The sequence below is a fragment of the Oryctolagus cuniculus genome, chromosome 7 (assembly GCF_051225735.1).
Source record: "Oryctolagus cuniculus isolate XC-2025 breed Fujian yellow rabbit chromosome 7, ASM5122573v1, whole genome shotgun sequence".
In the NCBI taxonomy this organism is placed as follows: domain Eukaryota; kingdom Metazoa; phylum Chordata; class Mammalia; order Lagomorpha; family Leporidae; genus Oryctolagus; species Oryctolagus cuniculus.
The window spans coordinates 19,652,572-19,669,761 of NC_142873.1; the positions used below are offsets into that span (position 1 = coordinate 19,652,572).

General features: G+C 44.4%; 1 protein-coding gene across 5 annotated transcripts in view; it reads right to left on the reverse strand.

Moving 5' to 3' along the window:
• Positions 1-17,190, reverse strand: part of DPP6 (dipeptidyl peptidase like 6) — a 1,254,484-nt gene that overhangs the window by 629,151 nt on the left and 608,143 nt on the right. Inside the window, exon 1 of one of the 5 annotated variants that reach the window (XM_051857104.3) lies at positions 14,863-15,289. The exons of the other annotated variants lie outside the window; for them this stretch is intronic. Within the exon in view, the coding sequence (XP_051713064.3) occupies positions 14,863-14,919 (57 nt within the window). The 5' untranslated portion in view covers positions 14,920-15,289. Of the gene's footprint in view, positions 1-14,862; positions 15,290-17,190 lie in introns of those variants that run through there. 5 annotated transcript variants of the gene reach the window in all.

Here is a 17,190-nt window from a genome sequence, read left to right on the forward strand (position 1 = left end):
CCCCAAATGGTTGTAATGGCTAGGGCTGGGCCAGGCTGAAGCCAGGAGCCCAGACTCCACCTGGGTCTTCAATGTGGGTGGCAGGGGCCCAGGTACTGGGTCGTCATCTGTTGCCTTCCCCTACACACTAACAGGGAGCTGGATAATAGAAGCTGAACAGCCAGAACTCAAACCAGGACTCCCACATAGGATGCGAGGGTTGCAAGTGGTGGCTTAACCCACTGTGCCACAATGCCAGTCCAGTCTTGGTGTTTTTACAGAAAATAGATAACCATTATGTATAAGTTTGCCTCTAAAAAACTCAGTAAGGCTGTAGGAGAAATTCATGATGACAAGTCCTTTAGAGAGAATGCATGTAGGCAATCTTCCTGTGTTTACACTTCATTAATCTCCTCTGACATGGCCATCTCGAGGTGGTGTATAATATCTCATTGCAGGAGACAAAGACTGCATATGTCTGACTGTGTCTCTGTGTCTCCATCCCAACTGTTACAAAGCCACCAGGATCCAATTACAGGCCTTCAACCAAATGACCTTATCTAATCAGAAGCATTTTCCAAAGGCCCATTTCCAAACACCATAGTTGGGTTAAGACATCCACTCTCTTAAACCTATTAATGTATGATTTTGGAGATTAAACTCCTATGAGTCCAGGGGAACAAACCATGTCTGGATTACGGCAAGGACCAAATGGAAAACAGCACATAGCACCAAATCGACAACCAAAGCAGACAGGGTAAAAAGTGCTGGCTGGCTGGAAGAGTGTTTGCGCATGTTCAGGTGAGCATCACCCACATTCTAACTGCCAACAAAGAAACCAGAGACAGCATAGCCCTCAGAATGTCAGATGTACCAAAGCTATTTCATTTTCTCTAACATATATGTTTATGCAAATGGCTATGGACAAATGATGTTGGATTGTTACTACACTCTACTTGCTTGTCCTAAGAAGAAAGAAAACAGTATGTCTTGAGGCTGGTGCCACGGCTCAATAGGCTAGTCCTCCACCTGCGGCACCTGCACCCTGGGTTCTAGTCCCAGTTGGGGCACTGGATTCTGTCCCATTTGCTCCTCTTCCAGTCCAGCTCTCTGCTGTGGCCTGGATGGGCCAAGTGCTTGGGCCCTGCACCCACAAGGGAGACCAGGAGGAAGCACCTGGCTCCTGGCTTTGGATTGGTGCAGAGCACCGGCCGTGGCAGCCATTTGGGGGGTGAACCAACAGCAAAGGAAGACCTTTCTCTTTGTCTCTCTCTCTCATTGTCTAACTCTGCCTGTCAAAAAAAAAAAAAAAAAAAAAACAAAAACCAGAAATGTGTGAGAGGTTTTAATGATACAGGACTCATTCTTTCTTTTTTTCACTCCTTATAAGCTTACGAATACCAATTATTTTCATATATTATGTAAAGAGGTATAATCAATTTAAAGATAATGAGAGTGATCTGGGGAAAAATTCATATTAAGCCACAAATCAATTATGTCCCTGTCAGCCACATTCTCCCCTTCCCTCCAATTTCCCCTCTATCTCTCCACCACCAAGACTAAAAAGCTGGACATCACTTTGCTGAAGGGCCTTTGAAAACTATTTGTACCCTGATAAAACCTTGTGGGAAGATATATCTCTTAACTGATTTTGGTTGAGCGAGTTAAAGATTCCACAGTTCGGGCCTCTTGTGGCATAAGGCATAATCAGAAATCACTGACACAGGGTGTTTCACCTGCAAGGTGAGATCAGAGGTGTATTTCTGTCCTTTGTTATTCAAGATATATTATTATTATTTTTTCACAAGCAGAGTTAGATAGTGAGAGAGAGAGAGAGACAGAGAGAAAGGTCTTCCTTTTTTCATTGGTTCACCCCCTAGATGGCCACTACGAGTGCCAGCGCCACAGGCGGAGGATTAGCCTAGTGAGCCGTGGCACCGGCCACACACATTTCTAAATACAATGATATAATACACAATCTCTGTGAATATTTTCAAAGCCAATATATAAGCAACTAATGGCCAGAATTGAGGATTCTCTCAAAGAGTAAAGTTTATCTAAAACTTTATCTTTTGAAAATTTAAGTTCTGATGTTACTTGGAATCTTCTGTATACTCCTAAAATTCAAGACATCGAATCAGCCAAAAGACTAGTAGGGAATTAAAAGGTATTTTTAGTTCATTTCATGAACTGATTATTTGAGTGGAAAACACTTAGGTTTAATATTTTCCTTCCTTGGTATTTATTTGCTGAGAACATTTTCTGTGAGCTAACATAAGGTTCACAAATGCACAAGCCACTTCTCTGTACACAATGATCTTTATTTTCATAATGTCTTTTTTGGATTCAATTACTATCTGTTTCTTTAAGTATAATTTCCTCATCCAAGCAAAGACAACATGATTATATAAATTTGAATTTTTCAACAAAGATATTACAAAATAAAAATAAGCTAATAAAAGCTCTAATCATATGCCCATTCATTATTGGGGCTATAATTCTTCATAATCTAAATTTAGTCATCTAAAATCTGGCCTCACTATGAGACTTCAACAAATGAAAAACAGAGCCTGTTTTGGATACAATGTTGTATACATTAGCTGCTTGACAACTTCCACTTACTAATCACATCACTACCCAGCTAAGAGAAATAAGTGACACCAGTTCTCCACAGCTAAGCTTCAAGAGCCTCAGCATAACCATTCAGCCACACATCAAAATAAATTTAATAGAGTAAAAAATGCTAATTGCTCCAACTGCACCTTATTGTCTGTCCAATTTTAAGCACCGCAGCAGGTAAGGGAAAGTAAACTACCTTCATATGGTGTGCCCATCACACTTTACAGGGTGTGAACCTTTGCATCCATTTAGTTACTTCTCTCTGGAAGCCACACAGGTGGGCAACCATGGAGATGGTCAACACTTTGACCCAACTCAATCATGGCATTGCATCTCTGCAACTTCACATGTTGTGATACCCTCATTGCCACATGGATAGCATCCGCAGCTGTTACCCGTCAAGAATTTGCTCAGTGGCCGGTGCGGCGGCTCACTAGGCTAATCCTCCACCTGCGGCGCTGACACACCGGGTTCTAGTCCCGGTCGGGGTGCCGGATTCTGTCCCGGTTGCCCCTCTTCCAGGCCAGCTCTCTGCTGTGGCCAGGGAGTGCAGTGGAGGATGGCCCAAGTGCTTGGGCCCTGCACCCCATGGGAGACCAGGAGAAGCACCTGGCTCCTGCCTTCGGATCAGCGTGGTGCGCCGGCCGCAGCGTGCAGGCCACGGCGGCCATTGCAGGGTGAACCAACAGCAAAGAAGACCTTTCTCTCTGTCTCTCTCTCTCTCACTGTCTACTCTGTCAAAAAACAATAAAACAAAAAACAAAAAAACAAAAACCACAATTTGCTCAGTGTGGGCACCGAGGATCCTCATCTTGTCTAAAGCCACCTCACTGGTAAGTTGCAGAGCTGTGAATGTAAACTCAGGCCCGTCTGAATCCAGAGCTGCTTCCACTTTTTCTACAATCACCAATGCCTTGGCTCTGCAAGTCACAGTTCCACTCATTCACTCAATTTTTGTAAGAAAGCAATGCATCCTGTCTCCCACACCTAAAATCCATCTTGAAAACTGGATTGCCTCATTTAAAATTTAAAAGTTCAACAAACTTCCCCAACAGAGACCCAACTGGGCAAAAATTTTCCGGAAATTTTCGTTCTTGTACTTTTAGCCTTCTTTATTTGTTCTTTCCACAAAACCCTTCTCTCACTTGGGAATAAGAGGACCAACCCAGATGTTCAAGGGTTCTCAGCATTGGAGTAGACGTGCAGCTGGATCCTATGTTTTCACTTTAGCAAATCTCTTCAGTGCATGAAGGAAAACTCAGTGCTTCTGTTTCAATGACAACAACCAAAATGGTGGCGAGCAAAGCTCATTGTAATCCATCCTCCTTTTATATTTAATTGATTCTTGTTTATCTACAGTTGATAAATGGGAGAATATTCACTTCTGTTAGGGATAAGAATCACACCATGGCCAGTGGTTGGGGTGAACAGTTGCTGCTTGGGGTGCAGGGGAGATGGCTTTAGGGGGTACAGGTGTGGGGAAAGGAAGAGTGGCCATGAGACATCCAGCATCAGGGGACACACAGGGACTTGGTGACCCAAAGGGGATTTGATACTCCTCTGGAGTTTCAATTGTTTTGAAATATATATGTATTTATTTATTTGAAAGAAGGACAGAGAGACAGAAAGATCTTCTATCTGCTGATTCACTCCCCAAATGGCTACTACAACTGGGATTGGGCAGGCTGGGGCAGGCTGAAGCCGGGATCTAGGATCCAGGATCTCCCACCTGGGTCTCCTGTATGGGTGACAAAGACTCAAGGGCTGGAGAGACCACCTGCTGCTTCCAAGGCACATTAGATAGGAGCTGGATCAAAAGAGGAGTAGCCGGGACTCGAATTGGTACTTTGGTATGGAATGTGGGCATCCCAAGCAGCAGCTTAACCCACAACGCAGGCCCTAGACTGTGAAATTTTGATTCATTTGTTCAATGATTCATCTGTTGAATAACTGAATAAAACCACAGATCCCAGCTTTGTGGGTCACTCAAGAAAGGAGGTTTAGAGAAGACTCTGTTCATTCATTCAATGATTCACTTAGCACACAGATTAGTGGGTCCAGCATTGTGCAAACTATTGGAGGTATTAGAAGTAATAAGACATGAGTGTAGGCCTCAGCGGCTCCTAGCTGTATGTCGAAGTGTTGAAATCTTCAATAGGATGAGGCCTGAAATCAAGCCCTCCACAGCTCAGCATTACAGGCAGATGTCACCAAACTTCCCTCGTACCAGCCCTGGCTGACAAGTCAGCCATAGCTTGAGGACACTCAGTTGCCATGGAAGAACAAAAAACGCAAGACCTAGCTTGGTCTTTCTGAGCAACAGAGAAAGTCATAAAGATCAAACGTTTATCTCTTCTTCTAGTAATATTCAACTGTCTCTGAAACACCAGTTCAAGTATTATGGTATACTCTAGCTCCTTCTGTCTTAGCAATACAAGCACACTCCTTTAGCCTCCCATCATCGCACATGGCTCCTGGATCTGTTCTCTAGCACCTTGGGGGCATCCTACTGATGTCTCCCTGACAACTCTTCCCCAGCCCCTCCTACTTGCCTTGTGCCTGTTTACTTGACATAGCGCCCAGGCTGCCTGGCCAGTACCCGCACGGGGTTTGAGCACTGAGTTCATGTCTATTGATGTGTCTTAAGATTGTGTTAGCTTTCTGAAGAGCACATGAAAACAGCAGAGACATTCAACCGGGATCTACAGACAGAAATGAAAGGCATGTGAACCTCATGAACTCAAAGACTTAGGAGAATCTTTTGGGTGAGCAGGACCATAGCTTTCAACAGATTCTCAAAAGGGACCTGTAATCTAAGAGTCAGTGATCGATGTACATTGGGTCCAGTTTAAGTCTGTGAACAAACAACGTTTCCAGATGTTTCAACATCTGAACCCCTGCGGGGGAAATCTCCAGTTTGTACAGATGGTCTTTTGGGGTTCCACCCCCTTACATTCTCATCTCCTACACCTGTTGTGTAACTACTACCTCCAAGGTTATTCAAGTGTAAGACAAGATTGAAAATTACCTACTGCATATTTCCAAAGCATGCCTAATTGATTAATTGTGATTCACTTTTTAAAAATTAGAGAGATACACAATTATTACACCTTCATTTCTTTTCATCAAAGGCACCTCATTGAATAACTAATAACCTAAACATGAAAAGCTGCTACTGAATACACTTCAGATTGGTTCAATAAAAGAAGAATGACCATGTCTGTCCATGAGAGGTGAAGACAATGAACTGCAGTAGCTCCCAAGTTACCTGGAGTACACACCCTTCCTTCACTGACCTTCCAATGGATTTTTTGATTCATTTTTTTGAAGCTACTTGTGTATATACACATATGGAAACATATGTACCTGTCAAGATGCCTTAAAATATATTGTTACTTCTGGGTGAACTTGAATTGATCTGTGGAATCACAAACTCCTTTAGCTCTTTGAGAACCAGGTGCTTCTCATACCCTTTTTTTTTCATCCATCAAGACATGCCTATAATCAGTAATCACACTCATGCTATCTTCATGTTCAAGCCATATTTCCAGATCCTTACAATCCCCAAACTCTTGTTATCTTAAGCAGAGGCCTTCTGAATCAAATCTTTTCTCTCCTCCAGAATTTTGGTGACCCTTTGCATCTCTCTGTTGTGTACTTTCTATGCTATCCTGGCTTTCAAATGCATTCATATCATCATTTCCTGCGTCTGTGTTCCCAAATCATCGCCATGTGCCCCCACGGACACATCAACATTTTCAAAGTGGACTGCTCTGCTGCCTCTTCTCTTTGAACACACACTGGGGATTTTCCTAGGCTCTTTTTTTGTTTCTAAGATTTTATTTATTTATTTGAGAGGCAGAGCTACGACAGAGAGAGGGAGAGGCAGAGAGATAGGTCTTCCATCCACTGATTCACTCCCCAGATGGCCTCAATGGCCAAAGCTAGGCCAATCCGAAGCCAGGAACCAGGAGCTTGTTCCAGATCTCCCACGTGGGTGCAGGGGCCCAAGCACTTGGGCTTTCTTTCCACTGCTTTCTCAGGCCACAGCACAGAGCTGGATTGGAAGAGGAGCAGCCAGGAAATGAACTAGTGCCCATGTGGGATGCTGGCACCACAGGCTGAGGTTTAGTCTACTGCGCCACAGCGCCAGTCCCTCCTGGGCTCTTCTAAACTTGAGCTATTCCTGCTAGCTCTCCTTGTCTCCTACTTTGGCCTTCCTCTTACTAAGTTACCTATTTATCAAAATAAAAACCTTCCTCTGATCCAACATCTGTCTAATAAGTGGATGGGGTATTAGGCAGGCAATTAAAATTAAAAATATGTTTACTTCCCTCTCTTGCTCAGGGACCTGACTGGAGATACATAGTCAATCTCATAATTTTAGAATTCCCCAAGTGAATGCTATAACAACTTCAAATATTTTAACAAGAAGAATAAAAGTCGCCTCTTCAAGATAAAGAGGTAAAATTGTTTTACAGTTTTTAAAACATGCATCACTACCATACAAGGCCATCACAGATAGAGAGTAATTTCTACAAGAGAAAATAAAATGAAGAGATATTTCAAGTCTTAGGGTTGTGATGTTACATCTGGCTGTGAGGAACTCATTCAAAGTGTTGAATCAATCCTTTTAAGACAACAAATCCCCCTCAACTCCAGGAGGAATCTGAGGGGCATGTCTGAAAATGGACTTTGACCTTTCAAAGTGTTCTCAAAGAACAGCACCACCACCACCACCACCAACAACAACAACAGCACCAGGGCTTCCTCATTGTCAACAGCAGACTTGTGCTGCTGCTTTCTGGGCTGCCTCCCACCTCCACACACACACGGGCCCAGATTCAGTGACGCTTTAGAAGTCTGTGTTCCAAATTAATAACGGAGCAGCTTAGGACAATCTCCATGTCTCAAGCAGTTCCAGACCAGGGAAGGCAGTTCCTTTTGAGTTCTGGCAGGGGATGTTAAATCTTAAAAAAAAAAAAAAAAAAAAAATTGATTGGGTACTAGTAAGGGAATAACACATGCATTGTCACTGCAACTTCTATTCGCAAGACTTCATTATATCAGTAATGTGCTTTCGAACGCCACTGATGGAGAGCTGCATCCTACGGCATCCAGCCACTCCTTCTAAAAATAGCCAAGCAGTGTTACCCAGGTAGATCCACGATCCACGGCACTGACTCAGTGCTGGTGCTTAGCTCGATTTCTCTTTTCAGCTCTCTTACCATAAAATTGTCCTGCATTTGGAAGCAGCAAACACCAACAGGATCTGTCATTCGATACTTGTCTGATGCAACTCCAGCTCTGATATAAACAGAATGATGGGGCACTTGGAGTTTGCACACAACCTATCAGTGCTTGAAATGATGCCAAGGCTGTCCTCATGGTGATCTTGACTGAATTCTTCATGAATGATTGTGACTGAAGACCTGACTCGATCGTCCATCAGCTTTGCCCATAACTTTGTACCTGAAGTTTCAACCATTAAAAATTCCATGAGCTTTCAACACCAATGGCTACTGGTAAAATCACAAATGCTCTCAGGAGAGTAATGAATGACATCCATCTTAGAGATTTTTTTTTTTAATAATGGATTTGTGTCAGTCATTTAGCAAAGTCCAGGTTAAATGACACACGTGACCATTTGGATGGAAAGAATCAAATGTGGCGAACAATGGCCCACTGTAGGACCAGGGAAGATGTCAGGCTCATGTGGAAGGCGGCAGTGGAGTCCTGAAGATCCAGCAGCAAATGGAGAAAGAAGGAGCCCAGAGGATAAACCTTCTGGGTTGGCCATTCGCTTTGGCTATTTGTATTGAGGCCTCTCCACTGCCTTTTGCATTTACTGCTCACTTTAAGGAAGATGGGCTACCAAATCAGGAGAGCCTTGGGGAGGGCAGCTGCAGGCAGTCACAAAGACAGGACTAAGGCTTTCACTTCTCCCAAATTGACCTGGTTCTCTCTCCCTTGCTTTAAGGCTGTAAGTTAACCAAACCACAAACTTGAACTAAAACCATTGTAGTTCATTTTATCTCTTTAAATGATGTCTGAAACAAGAATACACAACCCTTCCTTGTCCAATCTTTATAAAACAAGAATGGTAACCACTGGTCTCTGGTCTCTGTTTATAGAGAATCACTTCTCCCCCTTGCAGCTGCAAATTGTATTTTTTTTTTTTTTTGTATTCTACACTTTTTCACACCCTGGATCAACAGGCTCACTCTGCCCTCTCCTCCTCAACTACAAAGGGTGAATGATGCCGACTGCAAAACCAAATCAGTTAATGCCAAACACAGGCATGGCTCATTTCCAGAAGAGATAATAATGCAACAATTCCCGACGAAGCAGAAACAGGGTGAGCGTTCATTACTATTAGTGATTAGCATCTTAACATTTTCAACATACACACTGGCACTGAAGATATTTTGGTGAAGGTTAATGAAAAGCTTTCTCCAACTCTCAAAGTCTCCCGTGTTTTCCCCGCGCAGCATTTGAACGTCTTGGCTAAGCCTTCCCTGGTCATGGCAGTATTGAGAATGAGGGGGCAGGATTAAGGCCAATGGAATGGATGTTAGTATAATACAACAAAATACAGCCAATGCACAAAGGGCGTGTTTTTCAGACTGTAAAGCAAGCTGCTTTCCATTATTTTGAGTTTGGGCCCCGCCAACAGCCAGTGAATCTCTTGTCCCTATCCCAGCCCCACCCTCTGTCTGGGCTTGAGTGTAATGTACTAAGTACCACTTTCTGATTGCCATTTAAGAACAGATTGGATGATGTGGGTCCCAGGAGACTGGGAAGTACCTGCAGGTCCCCACAGCACAACTCAGAATGGCTTTCAGACAGCCGTGTGCTGTGTTGCCAAGCTCTCAGAGGTGAGATAACTCTTCTCTGAGCACAGCACTAGCTGTGCCCCCTCCTCCCTATGGGCATTCTGTGCCAGACACACCCTGATGATCCCAATCACGGCCCGTAGTGCTTGCCCTGAGCTCCCGCTAGAATCTCCATGACTCCTGAGTTCTCCACTCAAATCCTTCACACACTAGAGACAAAGTTCCTTTTCCACCTTGCTCTGAAAATTCATGAGTCCTGGATCGGATTTCAACAAAAATACTAAGAACCCAGCATTCCTATTTTTTACCCAGTTCCCTTAAATTATCTTTTTTTCCAGAGGCACAAGAGTACAGCTGCTACAGCCTTTCTTTGAATCACAAAGGGAACACTTCTAATAGGACTTATCATTGAGTTACCTTTGTAATTCCCATTAGTGAATTTTGTTTTCTTGGGTTTGGTCCTGCTTCCTTATCCCATCTAACATCACATGTACCTTACAAGTGGAGTTCATATTGCCTTTTCCTTAACAGTTATAGAAAAAATTAAGTAGCATGACTAGCCAAAGCTTAATCCCCTCTTTCAGTTTATAATTCTAGTATGCCAGCAGCAACAAGGTTGAATGGAAAGAGCAGTGAGTGGGAATGTCATATTTCCAATCACTGCCTGAGTGCCCTTTGGGAAGTCACCTAGCATCTTCCAGAATTCTAAGGAACATGCATTTTAATGCTCACTCTACCAACCATGTAATAAAATTTTTTTCATTCCAGAAAAAAACTTTTACAGTGGCATTATCATTACCAATATTCTAGTAAATAATTTATTAGGCAACACTATGATTTAATAGACTAATATGATTTAAGATTAGTATTATTCTATAGAATAATAGATACTACTTGCCTACCCTGATCCAATCATGGGCTATCTATTAGGACTTGAGCAGCTTGCAGAGGCAACAAAATATAATGGTCATATATGCAAGGTTTGATCAGAAGAGTCAATGTTCAGATCTAAGGAAGGCAAAGATGTGATTGAAACTAACATAGGGCAAAAGTTCCTAGCTAGCCACAGAATACAGGCTATTTCCAAATGAGAAGAGGCCTTGTTGGAGGGGAGCAATATTCTCACATATTTGGGATTCCTGAGCAAAAGAGAATAAGGACATTGCTTGTATTTGCACAGTCTCTTCCAGCCTCTTGCTCTTTTGTGACACAACAGGCCTGCACGTGAGCATGCATTTGGTATGTGTGTGTGCACACACATGCACACACTACAGTACACCACATGGCACCAGATTCTTATCCAGGTTCAACAGATGAGCAAAACATTCTTTATGGCTCATTGGAAGCATGGAGGATTAATTTTCAATTTTAAATAATTTGAAATGGGAACAGTACAAGTTAAAATAAATCTTTTTTTTTTTTTTTTTTTACATATTCTAAGAGAAAAAAAATCTCTTCATTTAGTTCTCTCAGGAAGGGTCTAGTGCTTCTGAGAACACACAAAATTGAAACCAAACTGGGCTTCACTCTGTGTGCAAGGTGAAACTGGGTGTCAGCGATGCAGATTCAGTTTTCACTGAGGAGTTTCAGGGTCATCTGATTGGGTCTGGAGTCAAAGCATAATATCAATTAATTCAGAGTAAAAGATCCATGGTTTTCCTTCTTCTTTTTTTTTTTAAGATTTATTTTATTTATTTGAAAGAGTTACAGAGAGAGGCAGAGACAGAGAGAGAGGTCTTCCATCCGCTGGTTCACTCTCCAGATGACCACAAAGGCCAGAGCTGCGCTGATCCAAAGCCAGGAGCCGGGACTTTCTTCTGGGTCTCCCACATGGGTACAGGGGTCCAAGGAGTTGGGCCATCTTCTACTGCTATCCCATAGCAGAGAGTTAGATCAGAAGAGGAGCATCTGGGACTAGAACCAGCGCCCACATGGGATGCTGGCGCTTCAGGCCAGGGCTTTAACCCGCTGCACTGATACATGGTTTTCAAACATCTCTAGGCTGATAATACTTCATTTAAAAACAAATGAAAGTTCAAGGGCAGGCCAGGTGGCATGGCAGGTGAGCCATGGCTCAGGACACCTGCATTCTGTTTCAGACTGCCTGATTTGAGTGCTGGCTCTTCTGTTTCTGACCCAGCTTCCTGCTAATGCACACCTTGGGAGGCAGCAGTGGTGGCCCAGCATTTGGGTCCCTGCCACCCACATAGGAGGCCAGGACCGAGTTGCTGCACTTGGGGAGTTAACCAGTGGAGGGAAGCTCACTCTCTCTCTTTCCCTCGCTCGTTTCTCTCCCTGTCTGTCTCTCTAACTCTCCTCTCTACTTCCCTTTCAAATAAATTATATTTAAAAATAAAATACATTTTTGTATCTCCAAAGAGAAAAAAATCATGGTCTTCTAGAATGTATCTCCTTTTTCTTCCAATGTATTCATGCAGCTTCATTTCTAAACAAAACAACTCCTGCATCTCTTTACAGATATTTATATATTTTTAGTACTATTTTAGGGAAAAAATCTGGAAAACATAGAGACCTCTAATTAATAGGCAAAATCACTTGGTTTTATATTTTCTCTTAATTTTTTTCCATCAGTGCATGGTAATTGTCAGGATACAACAGTTATTTCTGTCCACCATCCACCTGCCTGGCTCCCAGCAGCCAAGGCAGGCACACAAGTGGTAACACCCCTCCATTAGCTTGCCTGGAAGTAAGGGGTAAGTCCCTTGTGGTGACCAAACAATTCCTAGAGTGTTGGAAGTAAGTTTCAGGCTACATTAAATCCGAATCCTCCATCAACACTTCCCCATAGAAGAGAGGGTGGCACCATCATCCTTCTCATAAGAAATAACACTTGGCAATGGAGAGGAAGTCACTGAGTTAGTGCAATTAAATGGTTCTCTAGTTAAACCAAGCCATAAAGCAGCAATATGCTCTTTCTCTCTTTTAAAAAAAAGGAACTTATTTTTTTCATGGTCTCCCTATAAATTTCTATAAAACCAGGCATGAGGGTATCCCCCAAGTTCCATTAGCAACAAAGAAAAAAGAAGAAGTAAAGAATCAGAGAGCTCAGTAAGAGCGTTGCAGCCTAAGCACACTGAATAAATAGCTTTAGTGTCTTTATAAAACGATACACAAGATTTACAAAAAGTTCATGGAAAAAGTAGATGAATTTGAAAAAAACTTGCAGCAGAACAAAAATATCTTCCAATTCAAATTTTAATAAATCTTTTAGAGTACCTTATTATTAGTGAAGGAATAAGAAACAGTATTCAGGAATTTTTTACATGGGTATTTTATCTACCTGTTTATCTACCTTGTGTTTGGAGCAGTTTGTCAAGATTCTAGCTGAAGTCCCTTAAAGGTACACACATTTTAAATGTGAGATATCTGTCCTCTGCCCTGTTTCGATTCACTTACCCTATCCCCACTGGTGACCCTCTGTTTGTTAAACTTCTCAGGTTGGCCCTAGGAGTTTTTCAGAGACAAGAAGATGGCACTTGAGAATGGAGGGCAAAGGACTTCCCAACTGTATTTGATAGACATCTGCTTCTGGATATCCCATCAGCCATGGCTGCCTCTGGTCTTCAGTTGATACAAGTTTATGTATTACACAATTGATCATGGCTTTGATTATTCCCAATGAGCAGAAGATATAAAATCAAAGCAAAGACTTGAATACCCTCAAAAACCACCACCCCATTAACCATTGCCATTCTCCTAGCATGTGAAAGCATTGGGGAAAAAAAAAAGCACAGGAAACAAAGAACTTCTTTTACATAATCTCAATTGGGTCCAACTCCTAATCCTTGGATGTAGACATATGAATAGCAATGTGCTCTTTTATAATTATTATCTCTGTCCCATCATAGAAACTCTACTTGAGTCTTACTTCAAGTCTGTATGCCCAGCAGAGGAAAGAAAACTGTAATAAGAAGCAACCCAGTGAGTTATAGGATGTTAATTTAGGGTGGAACTATTTCTTTATTCAGGAAGCATTTTGGAGAATTATTTTTAAAGGAAAAGGTCTGGGTTTGTCTATTCTGAATCTGTCAAGCAATATAAGCTATATTGAGCATTAACCCTTACATAAGCTCTCACACCAAATAAATGCATTGTTAGCCATCCATATTCACAAAATCTACTTCCCAGAATAAATGAAATGACATTTCAGTTCTGGAGAAGAAAAAGAATGAGAGGAGGAGGAGGAGGAGGAAACAACTAATAAGGTGGTCTCTTTTCTATTGAAAACTGAGCTTTGGGAAAATGACCTAAAAAAATCAGAATTGGCGCTAAATACACATCCAAAGTTGTTTTCACCCATGACTCTGAATAGTTAATGGTGGGATTCTGTGACAGCAATGTCCCCGCAGAGGCTCTTTGCTTTCTAAAACTCTAGAGGGGTCTCTGATCTTGGCCCCCACTGTAGCGGATGGCAAGCTAAATGACAACTCAGATATACACAGGAGAAACCAGCTCCTGCTGTTGATTTATGCTGCTTGAGCACACTGTTTTGCAAATCTATTGGTGTCTCCCAAGATCTATTTTAATGATCCGCTTGAGGTGAACTGAGCAGCGATTAAAAGACAAGAACCCTCCAGATCCTCTAAGAAGGAATTACAGTAGCTACACTGAGACTGGGCTTGCTGATTCACCTTTGCTCCCGGGCACTCCGGGTCTCTGCAGACAGTGGGCCTCCTCAGGGCTGGGGAGGCAGCTGCCCTCTGCCCATGCAGGACATGATGCAGACCTCAGCCATCCTTGGCCATGCCCTTAACCCTGCTCTGCTCAGCTGAGAGCTACTCAGCCCTCCTGAGACAAGGTTCAGCCTGTGGAGCAGGAGTTAGCACTCTCCATCTGCCCAGAATGTGCAGCAAGGATCTCTCCCTACCTTCAAAAAAAAAAGGTTGGAGGAAAAAGGGAAGAGAGGGGACAGCGGGCATGGAAAGCTAAGTCCTTGGCATACGGCTCATTTTCTCTGGACTTGTCTTAGGACCAAAGCCAGGTCCCCTCGGCGGATCAGAATAAGGTGACTGCTTTTCACTGCCTCCCTCCCTCCCCCCAATTACAAAGTAGTTGGGAACCTTCACAACTAACACAGGTTAAAGGAGGCAGCTCTAAAGAGAAAGGCCTTTTGTGCAAGGATGTTTCACAGCAAGTTTACCTGGTCAGAGACTCCCTGCACCTGTACATTATTGATAAAGCCAGGGCATCCTTTAAAAATAGAAACAGGGGGATTGGGGTGAGGGGAGAAGGGACACAGGCAGACTGAGCGCACTCACTCAGCACTTTATTCTACCTGCCAGCCTGGTGGCTGTGGGGTTACAGGCTCACACCAATACATAATCATTCAAGAAATGAATATTCTGTGTCACACACACACACACACACACACACACGCCCCCCGGGGACACCCGGGAAGCAGCGTTACCTGATCCTGCTGCTGCACGGATTTCCCTGAAGCGCTGGGCTCCTTAGCGGTAGTCATGGTCTGTCCAGGGCGCTCACCACCACCGGGGGCAGGTGGGATCTGACGCTGAGTTTGGAGCCACCAGAATCCGGTCAGGTAAAGAGTGTGCTTTTTAGTCCATACTTCCGAATTCCCAAGGCTATTTTGGGCAGGGTGGGGGTGGTAGAAGGGGCAGACCAGCTCTTTTTTGAATGCAAACAGCAGGGAGAGGATCGGAAGGGGGAAGATGCTGTTGCTTAGTGGGGCTTCTCCAATTAGCAACAGCCTCTGCAATCGCCACAGAAACAATGATAACTGCTTAGCAACCGGCAACTGGCGGCTGGGTGCAGGAAGGGGACCCGAGTGCTGCGCGCTGCCTCCCCGCCGCCTCCGGCCGGCGCACGGCGCATGCTCCGGCTGCCCGGCTGCTCGGGCAGGGGCTGGGGAGGGGGCCGCGGAGGGGACCGCCGAGGAGACTGCGGCCGAGGGGACGCCGCGCCCACAGCCCGGAGCCTTGTCGCCGCATCCATCACGCGGTCCCGCCGGCCGCCGTGTCCAGGTGGCTCAAGCTGTGTCCAAGCAGCGGACACCCGGGCAGGGGCTCAGGGCGGCCGCGGGAGGGATAGTCTTTTTTTTTTTTTTTCCTGCTGCAAAGTGTCTGGTGCATAGGAAGGGGCCTGTGGGCACCCCATGGACAGCCTCTTCTCTGTTGGACCCCTGAGTTTTGCAGGGGCGCTAGTTGCTGAAATCTTGGTCCTTATTTTCTTGAAATTCAGAAAACTTGGATTCCATATTTAGAGTCACACAATCTGTGATTTGCTAGGAAAATCAACCAGGACCCCAAAGGTATCTGTCCGTTGAAAGAAAGAAAGAAAGAAAGAAAACCCAGCAACCTAAGGGCTCCCTGGAGCATCCTGAGCTCAAGGAGAAACAGGGACAGGGGCTGGCCTGTCCAACACACCCTGTCTGATGCCAAAGTCCTCTACCTGGTCCTTCCCAGGGCACTACAGCCCCTGCCAGCTCCCTATACCTAAGCACACACAGTTAGTGGCAAAGGAGAAGTGCATGTGCGAACTCTCAATGCAGCCTGAGAAACCAATAGTTTGCAGTTAGAGATACAACCTGACCCTCCCTCCAGAGACTTGGACAAGACGAGGTACCCACAGGACTGTGTCTGTATTCCCTGCTGTGCCTGAGCCGCCCTGCGCACACTTCTCTAAACTCCTTGCCTGGAACCTCTCTTCCCACCCGATGGCTTTCCACTGACCTGGCAAAGCTTAGCCACCTGTGAACAGGACACTAATCCACACTTTCAATAACCAAGCCCTTTAGGGCAGGGCCTGTATTGATTGCTCTGGTCTCTGTGCTTCCGGAAGTCCAGAGTAGTTCCTTACAGAGAAGAGACATAACAGATGTGTTTCCATTTAGGAGGTGTTTAGGAGAAGAATCCCCCTAGTTCATCTCCTTTCCAATGTCCTCCAACACCCATTTTACAAAAGCAAAGGAGCAAAGTCCAAGGCATTGTGTCCTTCTTTGGAGTTGCTGATGAATCTATACCCTGGCAGAGGACGCCTCACCTCTACAGCAGCCTGCCCATAGCTCTGGCCTTGATGTTCATTTGGCACAGATCCCCGCAGGTCTGGATGGACAGCTGATGGCTTGCAAGGTTTGGCCAAACATGCAAGAAAGCAAGCCTCATCTAAAAGCCTTGCCAAGCCAAGGGGTCCTGCTTTACTTTGTTTGCATTGGCTTAGGCCTCCCTGCAGCACAGTACGCTTCAGGGATGGGCACAGCACTGGTATAAATTCTTCTTGTTCACTTCTGTGGCCCTGTGTCTGAGGATGCTGGGAGCCAAGTGACTATCAGTGTTAGCTGAAGGAAGGGTACCAGGCAGAGCCAGGGTGAGCAGACTCAGGGGTCTTCATACAGTGAAAGGTGCCTGGCCCCACCCAGTCACATCCCTGGAACCCTGTGGTGTGAGGTCATTAAGCAAATCTGCCATTGAGACTCAGCACCAAAGATTCAGTACAGAGATTCACAAAGAAAGCCGGGCAGCGAGATGAGTGATTTCTCTCCCCTCACTCACCTGAACCACAGGCAGTCCCTGGAGAAACTCTGGCACAGCTGAAATGAGCAGCCCCTGCATAAAAATATACCTTTGTGACTTCCATCTCAGAATTGCTCTGTCCTCCAGAGAGTTCTCTTCAACTTAAAATCTCTCAAGTGGCTCCAATCTGGAATCATCATTTAACATTTCAGAAGACTTCCGTTGCCGCCCTGCTGAAGCCATGGACGTAGCCAGCACTGATA